The following is a 17,762-nucleotide window of genomic DNA, read 5'->3' as shown; positions in this document are numbered from 1 at the left end:
ATATATATAAAGTATACATGTTTATTCTTCTTCAGATTCATTTTCCTTATAGATTATTACAAAATAGTGAGAATAGTTCCCTGTGCTATCCAGTAGGTTCTTGCTGGTTATCTATTTTATAAATAGCAATGTGTATCTGTTAATCCCAAACTCCTAATTTATTCCTCCTCTTCTTTCCCCTCTAGTCACCATAAATTTGCTTTTTATGTTTGTGAGTCTATTTTTGTTTTGTATAGAAATTATTTTCATTATTTGAAAAGATACATGTACCCCAGTGTTCATTGAAGCACTATTTACAATCCATTTCAAGACAAAGAAGAACCCTACATGTCCATGGACAGATGAATGGATAAAGAAGATGTGGTGGATATATACAAGGGAATATTAGTCATAAAAAGAAAGAATTAATGCCATTTGCAGCAGCATGGCTGGACCTAGGGGTTATCATAGTAAGTGAAGTAAGTCAGACAGAAAAGGACAAATAGCATGTGATATTGCTTATACATAGAATCAAAAAACAAAAACCAGGATGCTCAACTTTTTAAGGACTTATTCAGAGTTGACACAAAAAGCTGAATGGAGGCTCGTCCATGAAGATAAGTAAACTGGATAATTTACACCTGAACATACAGGCAGTTCAAACTTTGAATAAATGAATGATCTAGTTTGGTGATATAGATTGACCTCATGAAGTGGGGTCTTCAGATCGCTCCTTGCACCTTGCTTCCATTCGTTGCTGGCTTTCCCTCTACTCACACTCCCTGAGTTCATTCCATCACCTGGCATGTTGGTCCTAACCAAGCACACCCTTGCTCTGCACCTTTTTCCCCAGATCCTCTTCACAATGACATAGGAGGTTTGCTGTCGTTATCTACCACTTTCATGTTCTTTTTCCTTTTTTTTTTTTTTTTTTTTTAATGGCTGCGCCAGTGTTCCTGGGAAGTTCCTGGGCCAGGGGTTAAATCAGAGCTACAGCCACAGGCCTACACCACAGCCCCAGCAACACCAGATCCTTAACCCACTGAGTGAGGCCAGGGATCAAACCCACATCCTCATGGAGACTACGTTGGGTCCTTAACCCACTGAACCACAGTGGGAACTCCCACCTTCATATTCTTAAAGCTCTGCCCAGAGCCCACCACAACCTTCCAGCTCTCCTCCTCATTCACCTGTTTCTTTGACTCACATGCAAGAATCTTTCTACTTCCTCTCCTTATTCTAGTCTTTAAATACTACTGGACAGTTTGTTTCTCTTCTCTCTTCTCTGCTCTCACTCCATGTATCTGACTAGGGAGTCAGTCGCTTCTGTAACTTCAACTCCTATGTATTCCACAAGTATTTAGTGACCACTTTCTAAGCTCCCTGTATGCCAGGCATTGTTCTAGGCTGCAGCTGTGAATGAAATAGACCCAAATTCCTGCCCTCATGGAGTTTATTTCTATAAGGAAAAACAGTCATCAGCAAGTTGTATGTTTTGGTTAGATTTTCTGAGTGGCATGGAGAAAAATGGAGCAGGAAAGGTGGATGGGAGTTGGGTGGTGGTTTGGTGGTGATTGGGAGGGTTTGCACACAGTGAGTGCAGAGGCTGTGAGGCAGGGGAGCAAGAGGGTCAGGGTAGCCGGGGGACTGGGAGCCAGCGGAGAGCAGTGGGGCCAGAGAGGGCCAGCCCCTCACGGTTTTGTGGGCTTTGACTCTGTGTGCATTGGGAACCTCTGGAGAATTTCCAGCAAAGAGGTGACATGATAAAAGTTACATTAGAAATATATCACATTGACTTATTTTGAGAGTGGACCCTGGGATGTGGACAAGGGCAGAGGCAAAGACCTGAGTTAAAAGGCTTTAGGAGTTCCCTGGTGGTTCAGTGGCTAAGGATCTGGCGTTAGCACCGCTGTGACCCAGGCTTGATCCCTGGCCCGGGACCTTTCACCTGCTGTGGGCCTTGCCAAAAAAAGAGGCTTTTATAATAATTGGGGATGAAACGAGGATGACTTAGACCCCAGGGAGAGCTGTGAAGTGGTGGGAAGTGGTTGGATCATGGGGATATTTTGAAAGAATAGTCAGAATTTCCTAGAGGGTTGGTTGTGATGGCAGAGAGTGAATATTTCCTCTAGGACTTGAGGACTGAGCCACGGGAGGGATGGAGTTGCCATTTACGGGGAAGGGAAGGACTGTGGGAAGACCTGGGAGGCAAGACTTTTTGGGGTGTGCTAAGTTGAGAAACTTTGGAGAATCCAAGTGGAGATATTGAGTATCATTGGGCCTATGAGTCTGGAGCTGAGGGTGCGGGTGGGCCTTGGAGATATAAATGTGGTAGCATTTCCATCCCTAAGACATGGTGAGGAAACCAAAGCCGTATTTGTAGAATGATGGGAAAGGTGGTTAAGGGGCTGAATCCTGTGACATTCCCAGTGTCAGTGGTTGGGACAATCAGGACGAATCGGATAGATGAGGCCTGGGTGGGAGGCTTGAGGGGTAGGAGGGAATCTGAGGGTGAGGGGAAGGAGTGTCAGAAAAGCAGGAGTGAACACATGTGTCCCATGCTGCTGATCACTCAGGACAGGTGAGGATGGAGCATCAAGCCTTGGATTCAGACCTCGACAGGACTGTTACTATTTTTTTTTTTTTTTTAAAGATCGAAATCGCATGTAATCCCAACAATGAAACTTAACATGTTAATGTATATCCTTTCAATATATTTTTTTCTGTCTGTATGTGTCAATATACTTTGGGTTTTGGGTTTTCATGTTTTGCAAAATTCAGAAAAGGCTGTACCTGCATATTTATAGCCTAATAATGGGAAACAGGACTGGTTTTGTTGGCAAAGATCCAACTAGGGAGGGTTCCAGAGAGAATGGAGGGAAGGAAGATAGAGGATATGTCAGTTCTTTTGACAAGTTTTTTCAATTTTTTTTTTTTCGCGTTATAGGGCCATACCTGCCACATATGGAAGTTCCCAGGCTAGGGGTCAAATCAGAGCTGCAGCTGCTGGTCTATGCCACAGCCACAGTAATGTCGGATCTGAGTTGCATCTGTGACCTATGCTGCAGCTCACGGCATTGCTGGATCCTTAACCTACTGAGCGAGGCTAGGGATCAAACCTGCATCCTCATAGATACTAGCTGAGTTTGTTACTGGTGTGCCACAACAGGAACTCCTGACAGTTATTCTTTATGGTGACATATTTATACTCTAAATTTTTTCTGGAAGGGGGAAAATAGCTAGAACTGTGTATTTGTTTTTTTTTTTTTTTTCTTTAAAACACACACCTACACACCACACATCATTTTGCGGTCATCACAGAGGATGGCTAATTGTAGGGTCAGCCCAAAGCCGGTTCTGATGTGCTTTGTAAACACTAGCTAGCTGCTAAAATGTCTCTTTTACTTCCCTTTAAAAGAAAGAAAAGAGATGTTTAATGGAAAGAAGTGATTACATGTAAAAAGTTGTGTTCATTTATTTATTTTGGAGGGGAAGTAACAATAATGATGGTTGATTGATTTTTATAAAATTACCCAAGGTCACTTGTAGGACATACTCGGCTTTCATGAACAATCATAACAAGCAGTTTAAGGGTCACGGCCAAAGGCTAATTCCAGCCCCACTCTTTGTTCCAGCTTTCAGAAATGGGGTCAAGCTCTCTAAAGTGAAGAAATAAAGTCTTCCCACTGCCCTCCCACACTCATGTCGCTGTGCTTTAAAGCCGCTTATTGTGTATTTGTCTTAAGGTACTAAAGTGTGAGGAGGAAATTCTTGGAGTCTTGGCACAGAGGTAGATTAGATATAAAGTTTCCATTCTTTCACATCAAGAATTGTTACCCCTTACAATTATTTCAATCAAACATAGCGGAATTCCACACCAAACTCTCTTCCTCCTCTACCTAAATTTCCTTATATGTCCTTGCCACCGATAAAGGAAGAAGGGGAGGCTTTTCAGAAGGGAATATGATGATCGCATTCATTAATTAGTTTCTGTTTTTCATCACTCTTGCCAACACAAGTCATCCATTTCTTTGGGCTGAGCTTTTCTCCCTTCATTAGCGTCATCATTAGTTCTCATCAGTAAACAACATTTTCAAATGTCTACCAATTCGCCTCAGTGTATTTAATATTTTGCTTGATGGTACAAGGGACAAAGCACAGGTTTGTAAATGTACCCACTAATCCTTGTAATCTGCCTCAAATCCTTTTTGGAATGAGGTGAGGTATATGCACAGGACAAAATTAAAATAGAATACCTATAAACAAGCCAGAGGCGTATTTACTTGGGTTAACACATGTTTTTCCTTAAAATGTAACTACGATAACAATCCTAATTAATGAAAAATCTACCTGGGAAGGGTTGTAAGGTGGATAGAGGGTGGTCCTTGGTTCTAATGTTCACTCTGCCTCCCCCAGCCTGCCCTCTCTCTGCTCTGAAATCCAGAGTGTGATATTGACCTCCTAGGCTTGTTTGATAAAGATATCGGCATATGGTAGGTGCTTAGTACATGTTAGCTCTCTTGTTTTCCACAGAGTCTTATTTGCATTCCTTACTGTAACATTCAAAGTTTCCTGCAGCAGAGGTGGTGTCCAGAGAACATGAGGTCTGTGTCCCCATCAGTGTCAAGCGCACTTGACTGCATCTTTGAGGATGCAGATGGCATGTGTTCTAGAGCTGGAAGGAGCCTCGGTGAACACGTGATTCTGCTTTGCACGTCACTGAGAAGCAAACTGACCATCCCTTGGCACTGAGTGGGACAGACTTGGAAACTGAGTGGTCCAACAATTTTGGGAGGCTTACTGGGGTCTTCGAGAGGCCAATAGCAGAGTCAGGACAGGAACCTAATTCAATAACCTATCTCCATCCTTGGTTCATCAAGCTCAGTTCTGATTTCCTGACTATTCATAATGGCAGGCTCCATGGTCCACCCCATGGTCCATGACTTGAAGATAATTAATTGGGATGTTTTGATAAGCGGTTGTGAGTAAAAACATTTTAGGAAACATAAGAATGTGGCCTTTGCCACAAGTCACATTTCTTCCCTCTTGTCTATAGCAGGTTCATGATATGATTGCATTTCTAATGATTGTCGTTGTAATGACAATGGAAGAACAAATTAAAGTCAGAATTGCCATCGGGCCCTTTGGAAGTCTCATAGGCAATGTGGGGCCACTCAGGTATCAAGCCTGCAGGTCACCGAGGAGAGTTGCTTCTTGGGTCGTTGGTCTTAGAGTGTATGATCTATGTGCCAAATTTGAGAAGGAATGTCAGGACTTCTGAGGGCGAGGTGTTGGAAGGAGGTGGTCCAGTGGGGCTAGAGTGGCAGAAGAGCTTTGGAGACTGAGAGATCCTAGCAGTAATGGGGAGAGTGTGACCATAGCTGCAGACGCCATTGAGTTAAGTGTCTAAGAGGTATCAGACCCAGGATCAGGATCAGTAAATCTCACCGCAGTTGTCTAAGGCTTCTATCCATGAACATTGCACAGATGGTTGAAACTGTATGCCCATGCGGGTGTGTGGTTCTAAATTGTGGCTAAAAGGAAAGAGCGCTTTAGGAGGCTGAGTCCAAGTAAACCTTCTGTGACTGTTATGGATGGAGTATGACTTGGGCTTTAGGATTGAAGATGAAGAGGTCAGGGGAGGAGCAGCCTCCACTTTTGACTATTGGGTCCAATATGTACTTATCACTCTTTCTGCACTTAGGTGGAGGCAAACCAAAATGTCTAAAGGCATCTTGGCCTTTTTCTTCCCTCTCTCTCATTCCTCCAGCCACATGCAAGTACATGCGGTTGCGGTTTCCAGAAAACAACCACCTGGCTCAGTGATTTGGCATACTGGAGTCAGGACTAGGTTTAGCAGAGACTTCACTGCCCTCACCAAGACCCTCCTTCTTACTGTAGAATCTGCTTTTTTGAGGCACTTATTTTTTAAGGCCACATCTGCAGTATGAGGAAGATCCTGGGCTAGGAGTGGAATCGGAACTGCAGCTGCCGGTCTATGCCATAGCCATGGCAATATCAGGTCCTTAACCCACTAAGCGAGGATTGAACCCGCATCATCATGGACACTATGTTGGGTTTTTTTTTAATTCACTGAGTCACAAAGGGAACTCCTTGAGCCACTTCTGACACTTGCCTTCCCCACATCAGGGTCTACCTTTAGCTCACTGAGACCATGTATGGACTTACAGACTCAGTATAATAACAACATCCTTTCTGAGAAAATGGAAGTGAGTGTGTGTGTGTGTGTGTGTGTGTGTGTATGTGTGTGTGTGTGTCCATAAGGAATTTCAGATACTCAAACCATTCTTTAAAAAGATATAACATTTTATTCATTTACTCAGCACTTATATATGGAGTGCCCACTCCCTACCAGTCATTGTTCTAGACTCTGAAAATGTAGAAGTAGATCTGGCAGATAAATACTGTCATGAAACCTGCATTCCAGTTTGGGGCAGGGTGGGGGGGGGGCAGACCCTAGACGTATAACTACATGGTATGTCTGAAGCTAAGTGTTATGAAGAAAAGTACATGTGGGTGGGAGGCAGAGCGTGCTATTTTATGTCGCCTGGAGAGAGAAGGCCTTAGTGAGAAGCCAGCCTTAGGATGAAAGCAGGAGAGGTGAGCCCCATGCGTATCTGATGGAGGACATTGAAGATACAGGAAGGACCTTGGTGCAGGCCCTGAGGTCTTTTTAAGAAGCAACCAGCAGGCCACCTAGGGCATTTGGAGCAGACGAGGGAAGAGGTGAGTTTTAGGAAGTGGTGTCGGAGAGGTAGGTGGGTGGGTTGTCATTTAGGAGGGGCCTTTGGTGACCCAGTCTAAGCATTTTGACTTTTATTTTGAGTGAGATGGGAAGCTGTTGCAGGGTTTGGAAAAGAGGTCCCCTGGTGTTTCCAGTATAAAGTCACAACTGTGATCACTTTGTTACAAGAGAAAATCTACTCCAGTAGCTTTTTCCCTACTTACAGGATGGAGATTGATTTAATAGCTTATTCCAGTGAAGGTGTTTATTTCTATGGAGTGTGTATAATTATTTTGGCATGGTTGGAAAAGTTCTGTGTGAAATGCTAATATACTAAATTCTTATAAAAGATAACTATTATAAAGATGAATGTAGGAGTTCCCGTCATGGCTCAATGGTTAACGAATCTGACTAGGAACCATGAGGTTGCGGGTTCGATCCCTGACCTCACTCAGTGGGTTAAGGATCCAGCATTGCCCTGAGCTGTGGTGTAGGTTGCAGATGCGGCTTGGATCCCCCTGTGTTGCCGTGGCTCTGGCGTAGATTGGTGGCTACAGCTCCGATTAGACCCCTAGCTTGGGAACCTCCATGTGCTGCAGGTGTGGCCCTAGAAAAGACAAAAAAGAAAAAAATTTTTTTTTTCCTCTGTTACAGCAAATTTGGACATGAGGATGAAATAGCATCTGTAGCAGCTAAAGTTCTTTCATTGCAAATGACAGAAATCAACTTTCCTTTAAAACAAGAAATTGATGGGGAAGGTATTGGGGAGCTCGTAGAATTGACAGGAAATCTGGAAAATCAGGTCTAGAAGCAGATAGCTATCAGGGTATTTTGCAGGGGCTTGGCAGGTGAGGGGTCTCAGAAATACGAACTCTTCTCAGGCTTTTTATGATACCACCACTGGAACTACCGAGATCAAAACAAACATTTCCAGTCTTCTCTTCCCTTTTGCTTCAGATTTCCTTTTGAAGGTGGGGTCCATGACTCAGGCTATGGTCTTCACCGTGATTGACAGTCCCACTCAACTCTATTCAATGGAGCAGAACAACTCCTTGTGGAAATTAGGGTCTCTTATCAGAAGGAAAGGATAATGGATGCTGGTCAGCTAACGTGAGACAAATTTCATGATGCTGCCTAATTACACTCCTTTTATCATACTTAAATTTTCGTACATTTTCTTCTATGCCTATTTCCTCTTTACTGGTTTCCCAGTTTTTTTTTTTTAACTTAATTTTATAAGCTGCTGTTACATGGTAAAAATGGTGACCTTCTCATTTCTTATTTAACCTGTCTGAAATTTCTGGCCATTTAGGTTATTGTCATTAAAAATCATGTAAATAAAGCTGCAGTGCATTGTGATAGCTGACCTAAGCTGGCTTTCATATACTGCTTCTGCTCCTGGGTGTCTGATCCACTCACTGTGCTTCTCAAAGAGAAGACAAGATAAAATGAGTCTCAATTCCAGCAGTATATACATGAAGAGGATGTCACCAGACATTGGCACTGTCACAAAGAAGGTGAGCCTCCTTCTCCCAGAGCCTGATGGTTGGTCTTCTCTTTGGCCATCAGGAGGGAAGCTGATTTTCCTGGACCCAGGACCCATCGAGCTCAGGGCGCACGCCATCCTTGTTTCTGATGGTGGCGAGCTCCGGATTGGATCCAAGGATAAGCCCTTCCGAGGCAAAGCTTCGATCAAACTCTACGGGAGTGCCTACACTACTCCTTTCTTCCCATATGGAGTCAAGTTCCTGGCTGTGAGAAACGGAACTCTTTCCCTGCATGGTGAGTAAGGAAAGTGACCAGAGGCCAACTGATCAATGATAAGGCTGCTTTCATCTCTTTGGCTGTTAGGTGCAGAGGCAATGAAGTTGACTAGTGCATGGGCACGATTTCCTTAAATAAGGAACGTGAATGGTTATGATGCTCATGGCAGAGTATACTGTGGTGCTCAGTTATTTGCCCCCTTTCTATAAGAGGATTATATACTTCCACCCACTGTCAGGTAATCGTCAGTGCCTCCCCTGTGGGCGGACCACACTTCCCTGTCCTGCTGAGACTGGCCTTAGCCTTGGACTTGCTTTGGTCAATGGAATGTGAGCAGAAAATGTGTACTGCATGGCCAAGTAGAAGTTTTAAGAGCCATTATGATCCTTTGGTCATATTTTTTTTCTTTTCCTTCTGCTTGAGAATAGCCTGTCCCCTGTAAGGAGGGGGAAGCTCCTTAAATTTGGGGACCTGAATGGTGACAACAGGGGGCATGGCTGCAGCCGACCTATGGCTTCCATGTCTGTGAGTGAGGAATAAATCTTCATTGTCATCAACCATTGACATTTGTATTTATCACTGCAGCTTAACACACTGAAAACTAACTGGCCAGTACCATTGCTTACTGCCGCTTAGCCTACACCGATGGTTGTGTATACTGGTGACATCACAAACCAGAAACAACCTCATCCTATTGTTGTTGCTGCTGTTTTCCCCTCCTGGAACCAGGGTTCTACCTCAAATACTATGATGGGTGGGATGGTTTTTATGGATTCCTGGGAAAAAAACAGGAATTATGCTGCAGTGTGTTTCTGCGACAATTTTGTTTGCCTTTTGATCATTTCATCCCACTTTGCAAGATGGACATTTTTATTTCCCTTGAGATTCAGGAAACGATTAAGTGTGCCAGGATAATCTTTTCTAACAACTGTAAAAAGTAAGTATAAAATGATGAGTTTGGGAGTTCCCGTCGTGGCGCAGTGGTTAATGAATCTAACTGGGAACCATGAGGTTGCGGGTTCGATCCCTGGCCTTGCTCAGTGGGTTAAGGATCTGGCATTGCCGTGAGCTGTGGTGTAGGTCGCAGACGCGGCTCAGATCCCGCATTGCTGTGGCTCTGGCATAGACTGGCAGCTACAGCTGCGATTAGACCCCTAGCTTGGGAACCTCCATATGCTGCAGGAGCGGCCCAAGAAATAGCAAGAAAAAAAAAGGATGAGTGTGGAGTGTCTTTCAGCAGATGCTTCTGAACACTGGATTCCATAACCTGAGCCAAAGGCAGGTCAGAAGTGTGAGCTTCAGAGAGAAGCCTAGTTTCCAGAAAACATGATGTCCTCTGCATTGAAATTTCCAGGCTGACATAACAAAATAAAACCCTGCTACCTATTGTAGGGTAATTATTGTAGACACAGCATGTGACTTTGCTGAGGAGTCTTCTTCTTCCATCAAGGCTCTGTCCATTTCAAATTGTCATCCTCCACCATTGTCTACTGAAAAACCCTCTTTTTCCTTTTTTGGTTTACTATGGGGGAAAGCAAGATCTTATCATCAAGTATTTATTAAGTTTGACCATGGACTGACTAGAAGGATACACACTGGGGATAAATTTGGTAAGGATTAAAAAACTCATAATGGGACGGGCCATGTCTCTGCAGCGCCAGGATGCAAGTTTGAACCCAACCTGGCACAGTGGGTTAAAGGTTCTGGCATTGCCACAGCTGTGGCATAGGTCACAACTGCGGCTTGGATCTGATCCCTGACCTGGGAACTACATATGCTGTGGGGCAGCCAAAAAAGAAAAAAAAAAGAAAAAAAAAAACCCTTATAACTATCTAGACAGCAATTCAAAATACCTACATTATTGATTCTTATATTCAGATTCTAAGGAGGACTTTTTTCTTCTCATCTCCATCTGCAAGCCCTTGTACCGATTTTGTAGTCCAGGAGCCACAAGGGGCTTCTGTCTATTCACATATCAGCAAGGGCCTTCAAGGGATTGCTCTAGTCTATCAGCCATTTAGGCCACCAACTCACTGAGCTGCTGTTTCCCATTGAGAAAACACAGTTGGAGAACAGGAGGGCATGGACCAGTGTTTCAACCAGCTCTAAACCATCTGAAGTACCCTTAACAGGGATCCTCTGGTTTGAGAGCCACTGTCCTACAATCCTACAAGATGCAAATAGAACAACCCTTATTTTTTTGGCTGTGCCCATGGCATACTGAAGTTCTGGGGTCAGGAATCAAACCTGTGCCACAGCAGTAACAAGAGCCACAGCAGTGACAATGCTGGATCCTTAACCCACTGAACCACCAGGGAACACCTGTCACAACTTGTGAGAAATAGAAGTTTACCTGAAGAAGTTTTCCTGAGACTCTCCTAATTTTTTCTTTTTTTTTTCTTTTTTTGCTTTTTAGGGCTGCACCTGCAGTATATGGAACTTCCCAGGCTAGGGGTGAAATCAGAGCTGCAGCTGCCAGCCTACACCACAGGTGCAGCAATGCCAAATCTGAGCCATGTCTGTGGCCTGCATGGCAATGCGGGATCCTTAACCCACCGAGCAGGGCCAGGGATTCAAACCCATGTCCTCATGGGTCCTAGTTGGGTTCGTTACCACTGAGCCACGATGGGACTCCTCTCCTAATTCTTTTACTCGGCTTCTTTCACCCCAACCCCTTCTTCCTCACATCCTATGATGAAGGATCAGCAAAAGTGTTTACAAATATACCGTTAGGTGCTTGTATGTAAACAGACCCTGTGTTCCTAAGCCTTTGTGTTTTAACAGATGCCAAGTTAAGAAAATCCTTAGGGCCATTGCTTATAAATAATGCCGGGCAATTGAAGCTAAGTAGCTGCTTCTAATGTGTTTTGAGAATTCTGAAAGGTAAAGGTGTTGCTACTTTGTCCCTGATGGTTCTGGATGTAGATCGTGCAGACATTGCCTCACCCCCTGCTCCCTCCTTTCCATCTTCTCCCCCCACCCCGTTCCAACCCTCTTTCTCTCCTTCTCTTTTTCCTTCTCCCTCCTCTTCCTCTTCATCTCCTTTCCTATGTTCCCAGGGTTAGGGCATCATCAATGCCCATTTGACCCATGTCCCCACAGCCCTGCCAATATAGGCACTACTAGGATCTCTTGTGAACCACGAAGGTTGCACATTTAACAGAGGTGAAATCAAGCTAATTTCCTCATCACGGTGATGCTGTGGCCTCTCATTCATTTGAAAGAAATATTGTGTAGGACAGAGCTTGGCCCCTGGGTGAGAGGGAGTCCCTTCTGCTGTCTTTGGCAGAGAACCCAGTCCCAGCCTTTGGTTCCTCAGTCCTCTCCCCCTGTCTCCCTTACCACCGGGGATCTCCAGCAGACCTCACCTCTGGCAGATGGTGAGGCGGTAACCCATGGTTAAAATCGTTATGTAATTTCACTGGCCTTTTCCCAGGGTCAGAGGTGGGTCTGGTGACCCTGGGGCTTGGGGGGAAAGCTCATTTTCTTTTGCTGTCAAGTATACAAAACAGTGAGCCGCTTGATTCCCTGCTTTGCCCTCAGAAGGTCTCTAAAGACCCAACATTTACTCAGCTTCCCCAGGATGAGGTTGGGAGAAGAGTTTCCAACTTCAGTGCACAGAAGACTCTTCTTGGGAAGACTGAAAAAAATCTAGGTTTCTGGTCCTCACTCCCAGCAGCTGCCTTGGGGGCCCTCATGTGAGCCTGCGAATGGGCATTTCAGTGAGACCCTCAGGTGATTGGCTTCAGGTTGTCCACTGACTCCATGTGACTTAATTGTTTTTAGTGGTTCCTGTAAGTTTTGGAATCAGAAATCAGTCCAGTTCTTATCAGCTGTGACCTTGGGCAGGTCAGTCTGTAAAAGGAGGAAAACAGTTCACATGACAGACGTACTGTCTGTGAACTGCCCCAAAGTATCTGGCACACAGTGACACTCAAGCACTGTTAGTTTTGGCTGCTCTTCAATTTTTTTTTTTTTGCTTTTTAGGGCCGCACTTGCAGCATATGGAGGTTCCCAGGCTAGAGGTCTAATTGGAGCTACAGCTGCCGGCCAATGCCACAACCACAGCAATGACAGATCTGTGACTTACACCACAGCTCATGGCAGTACCGGATCCGGATCCTTAACCCACTGGGCGTGGCCGGAAATTGAACCCTCAGCCTCATGGGTCCTAGTCAGATTCGTTTCCGCTGAGCCATGACGGGTACTCTGGTTCTGGCTGTTCTGATGACACTTACCCCTGCCCCCAGAACACAGTGGGCCCAGGGCCAATGATCTCTTATTTTCTCTCAGGGGTGAGGAAGGGAGAGACTTCATTTGGTGAGGGTTCATCCCTGCCTAGAGACTTATCTCCTCATTAATTTTCTTATATACTTCTTCCTCACAGCCAGGGAGAGATTTTAGTTTTGGAGAAGGTGAAGTTATAACATTCCCAGGCATCTTCTGTTCTGTTCCCACCACCCAGTGAACATCTTTTTTTTTTTTATTTTTTATGGTCATACCTGCGGCATATGGAAATTCCTGGGCTAGTGGTTGAATTGGAGTTACCACTGCAGGTCTATACCACAGCCATGGCAACACCAGATCCTTAACCCACTGAACGAGGCCAGGGATCGAATCCACATCCTCATGGATACTGTGTCAGATTCTTAACCTGCTGAGCCCCAGTGGGAACTCCCTAGTGAACATCTTTTGATTTTAATCTCTTGTGGTGCCACTGCTTCCCAGCGGTGGGTAACCTTTTCTGGGTATGGTTCCAATGGTGCCTTATTAGAGGCCATTTGCCTGGTATCCAGTCTAACCAGAAGCAGAGCACCGCCCAGTCCATGAGGCCTTTTATTCCTAACATCCAACGGGGAAAGGACTGACTGGTGAATATGAACTTCACTCCATCTCCAGTCTGGAGAGTCACACCAGTGGGTCTGCATGTCAGGGGGAGAGCATGCCCACCGTCTCCCTCTCATCTTATTCCTCCTGGCCGCCCCCTGGAACCCTTCTGCTCCAACTGACTTTGTTACCGTAGATTAAAATCGCTAAGCAAACAAGTTTTGCTGTTCAGCTGTCACGAAGAAAGATGGAGTTGAATGCACATTTCCTGTTTTGCTTTTAATGTAAAAAAATTCTCATACACCTGTACTCACCGCCTCCCCTGCCCCTTCCACACACACACACACACACACACAGAGCCCAGTGTGTTTTTCTCTTTCCCTGGATTTGAGCAAGAATGTGGCAGGCAGGGCTTTTTCTGAATCTTGGGTGGAGATCCGAAGGCTCTGTAAATTGAGTCAGCTGCTCACTTTGATATGTTAATATAACTCCAGGGTCACAGATTCCTCTGGAGTGGCAGTCTGGGGTTTGGGTGGCTGTCGTCAATGAGGAAATTTCACTCTGGCCTTTTGCTTTCCTCGCTCTGTCTGCCAAGCCAGGTTCACCACCCCAAACCGAGTGCCAATCACATGTCATTTTTCCAGGGGGTTGCTGTCAGCCGGGGCAACTTGAATTTTTGACAATGTAATTACGGCCCTTGCTTCCACAGTGGGAGTCTGAGCAGGATGGTGGGGCTTTTATTGATTGTTCAGAAGGGAAATTTATCAATGTCTCTCACTTCATTTCCAGTTCCTCCCTGAGAAATTTGGCTGACAGTTTCTTAGGAGAAAAAGCCGTCTTCTGGCCTTGAATGGACTTCTATCTTCGTCCTTTTCGAGAAATTACAAGATCAGGCATTAAATATAAATGGAAGTTTCTAGGGAGAGCAAGAATAGGGGAGCATGCTTGAGGAAAACACGAGTGAAATGTTATAAGCAAAAGAATTTGCCAAGAATGCATAGGAAAGAGGTAGTCTAAATAAGTAATTTCTACACAGTTTGCTTCCCTGCTTGAAGTGCCAGATATCTGTATTTAAACGCATGCTTTTAAATTTGTTTTTATTTTTTCTTTTCATGGCTGCACCTGCAGCATGTGGAAGTCCCTGGGCTAGGGGTTGAATTGGAGCTGCAGCTGTGGGCCTACACCATAGCCACAGCAATGCCAGATCCGAGCCACATCTGCCAGTGGCACAGCTTGTAGCCGCAGCATGTAGCAATGCTGGATCCTTAACCCATTGAGCGAGGCCCATCCTTTTAACTGTGGTGTGTAGATCCTTTGAGTGTAGAGCCTCTGTTTGTATGGGTGGTTATTTCCCCAAGACTGATGGAATCCAGGACATTTCCTATTATCTGTTCTTTGACAAAGTATCAAACCTCCTAGACCCCAATTTCATCTCACACGATTCCTCGGTATCCAACAATATATTTTCAGAGCTCTGCTCTTTTGTCATCTGCTCAGACAGGTCCAGTCTCTTCTCCATTTCTAACATCCTTTCTTGACCCTGTTCCTCATGTAGTTCTAGACCGTGACTCCATGGCATGCTCCTTCATTCTTCCCCCATCCTTCTTATTTTGTGTTCTCTTGGTAGTGGGCAGGTAGAAGAGGTGAGGCAGGTGCTAGAGGGGTGGAAGTGAGGCAGCTACTGGGGCAGGTAGAAGAGGTGAGGTGAGTGCTGGCAGGTAGAAGAGGTGAGGTGGGTGCTGGGCAGGTAAAAGTGAGGCATGAAGGTTGACCAGCCTTCTCCTAAACTGTGTAGTCATAGCCTTTGCTGGGCTCTAGCTAATACCAGCTATTGATCCTCTATTGATCCTCTCTCTCTTCTGTTGTTGAAGACCTATAGGAAACCTTCCCAATCTTTTCCAGCCCTACTTGGGTTTGCAATCCCCTTAGCTTCCACCGGGAATTTGGCTTAAGCTACGCAACCTTCCCCAGAATTCGTGTGATCCAGAGGAAACTTAGAAATCTTCCCACATCAATGCTCTTCCACTCACCACCCTTTGCTCTGCTCTGTCCTAATTCTCCTCTTCCCTGCTCAGATAGGTGTGGGCAGCCACACATATCCAACCTGAGGAAAAGAAGCCAGTTTCCCCTTCTTGCAGGCAACTCTATGATTGGTACTTTGGAAGCCCCCTTTCTATGCTTCAGTGGATAGAAGTGGCCTCAGACCTCCCTCTATGAGAAGGGGAGGAAGGGCCATGGCTGTTCATTGAGGGCAATGACTCATCCTCATCTCAGAATATCTTTGAATTTCCTCTCTTTGTGGCTCATATGGCTTAAGGTGGGTTCTGTCTAGGGATGGCTCAGATGGCAGTTAGATTGGCCTCCTTGAAGGAAGCTCCCTGTCCATGGCTCATGTACAATGTGGGTGCTTATGATCTTTTGTCCCAGCTGGGTTCTCTTGGTTTGCTTCATGTATGAAAGGGTGCTTCCAAAGGGGTACTGAGTTGAAAGCTAGAGCAGCTATTTGTGTGTGTGTGTGTGTGTTATTTGATTTAAGGTTGGGAAGAAGGTAAGATCAAAATGAGAGGAGGAATAGAAGAAGGGTGAGAAAAATTAAAAACCTGTTCACTGCTTCCTGTAATGTTATTAAATTCAAACACACTTCAGTATAACATTGAGATTCTGGCCAACTGGAATATTGTAGCAGATCATAATTACCAGTCAAGTTTACTCTAGTGAGCATGGTTCTAGTGGACTTAGAACTCTTAGAATGCAGGATGGCCAGTGATGGGATGGCTGGTCCTCTATTCAGAGCACATGAGGATGGATTCTTAACTATATGTCTCTCAAAATATAACCAATATCACCAATAAAAGTAAGGTGGACATTGTCTCTGTTGTCTAATAATGCTTTAAAGAAATCTAAAATATAATTATTCTATATGTATAATGACAGAAACAGATGTGGTAAAAATCTCATTTAGTTATTTATTTTTGGCAGTGCCCACAGGACGTGCAAGTTCCCTGGCCAGGAATCAAACCTGAGCCACAGCAGAGATAGTGCTGAATTCTTAACTGCTAGGCCACCAGGGAACTTCCTCTCATTGATTTTTAACTGAGATAACTCAGAATTTGTAGTTGCTTGATCTGGGCAAGAGTGACCTTGGAGCGATGTATTAGAAAGAATTCCTTAGATTAAGAGTATAAAGCACACCTTAAGGAACTTGTTTAAACACGTTAAGTGAACATGCTGTTTTTAAGGTCTTTAGGATTTTAGGTGTTTACATGTAAATGTATATTGCTAATTAGAAATGAGTTCTAGCTATTCAATAATCCAAGTACAGCAGGAACCCCACTTAGAAACACATTATAAGATACTTTAAGTTTCTATATATACCTGAAAGTGTTGGCATCCGTCAGGTCTTTTTTGGTTGCAAGTGACAGAAAACCCAATTGGAACGAATAATAAGGGCATTTATTGCCTCATATAACTGAAAAAACTTGAGGCACAGCTGAGTCCAGGTGCTTCGATGAAGTCATTAGGACTTTGTTTCTCTGCAGCTCTAGGTTTTGCTTTCTGCTGAGTTGGCTTCGTTTTCCAATCAGACTCTCCCCTCCTGGAGGCAGAAATAGGTCCCTCTGACTCCAGATGAAATAATGGCTCTTTTCCAATGGCTGTTTGACCCCTAAGCAAATTCTAACATTCCTCCCATCAAGATTTCACATCACCCCTTCTGTTTTTCCCTGTTAGCTTTTAACACGAACATAATATATGCAGTTTATTTGTCATATTTATTGTACTTCTTCTAGTGTTTTCCCTGGTAGAATGTATCCCTCATTAGAGCAGGGATTTTCCTATCTTTTTTTTTTTTTTTTTCCATTTACAACATCCCCACTGCCTACGACAATTTCTGGGCTTGTCATAGACGTTCAAGGAATATCTGTTGTGTGAATAACAAATGAAAAGCTTAAGTGGAAACCCTAGGATTAACTTTGACCTCGTGTGAAATCATAAACACATTACTGAAGCTATGACTGGGCTGAATTTTACTGGCCAGGATGGAGCAAGGGTTTGAACAACTGCCCAGAACGACATGGTCTGAGACTGAGGAAGGATGATTTCTTAAAATTAAAGCTGTGTTCTCTAGCCAGAAGAAGACAACAGACAGGTAAAAACAATAACTTGCCTGCTTGTTAAATACTCGACAATCTAACATATTTGCTACCTTTACTAATTTGGAAAATTAATACAATTTTACTGGCTAGCCTGTGCTAATATGTTTCAAACTTGTTTAGTTTGGATAAGGAAAAAAAAATCCCAGTCAATTACTTCATTAGGCAAAACCAAGTCCACTATTAATAGAATGCAATATGATATATATGTTTATAGGTACATATGTATATACATAGATGTAGCCATCTGATATATTTATCCAGAGAATCCGAATACCGTGACTCACTAATTCACT

The 17,762-nt window shown here is 44.2% G+C and overlaps 1 protein-coding gene across 10 annotated transcripts in view; it reads left to right on the top strand.

The window, feature by feature from the left end:
• Positions 1-17,762, top strand: part of PKHD1 (PKHD1, fibrocystin/polyductin) — a 477,788-nt gene that overhangs the window by 157,802 nt on the left and 302,224 nt on the right. For 9 of the 10 annotated variants that reach the window (XR_002345756.1, XM_021098821.1, XM_021098820.1 and 6 more), the window contains one exon: positions 8,294-8,506. The exons of the other annotated variant lie outside the window; for it this stretch is intronic. Coding sequence is in view for 8 of the 9 variants with exons in the window: in XM_021098821.1 (XP_020954480.1) it covers positions 8,294-8,506 (213 nt within the window). In the remaining variant the exon portion in view is untranslated. The remainder of the gene's footprint in view (positions 1-8,293; positions 8,507-17,762) is intronic. 10 annotated transcript variants of the gene reach the window in all.

This window comes from Sus scrofa, chromosome 7 (assembly GCF_000003025.6).
Source record: "Sus scrofa isolate TJ Tabasco breed Duroc chromosome 7, Sscrofa11.1, whole genome shotgun sequence".
NCBI lineage: Eukaryota > Metazoa > Chordata > Mammalia > Artiodactyla > Suidae > Sus > Sus scrofa.
Note: the sequence above shows the minus strand (reverse complement) of the source record. Positions and strands in the feature narration are given on the sequence as shown.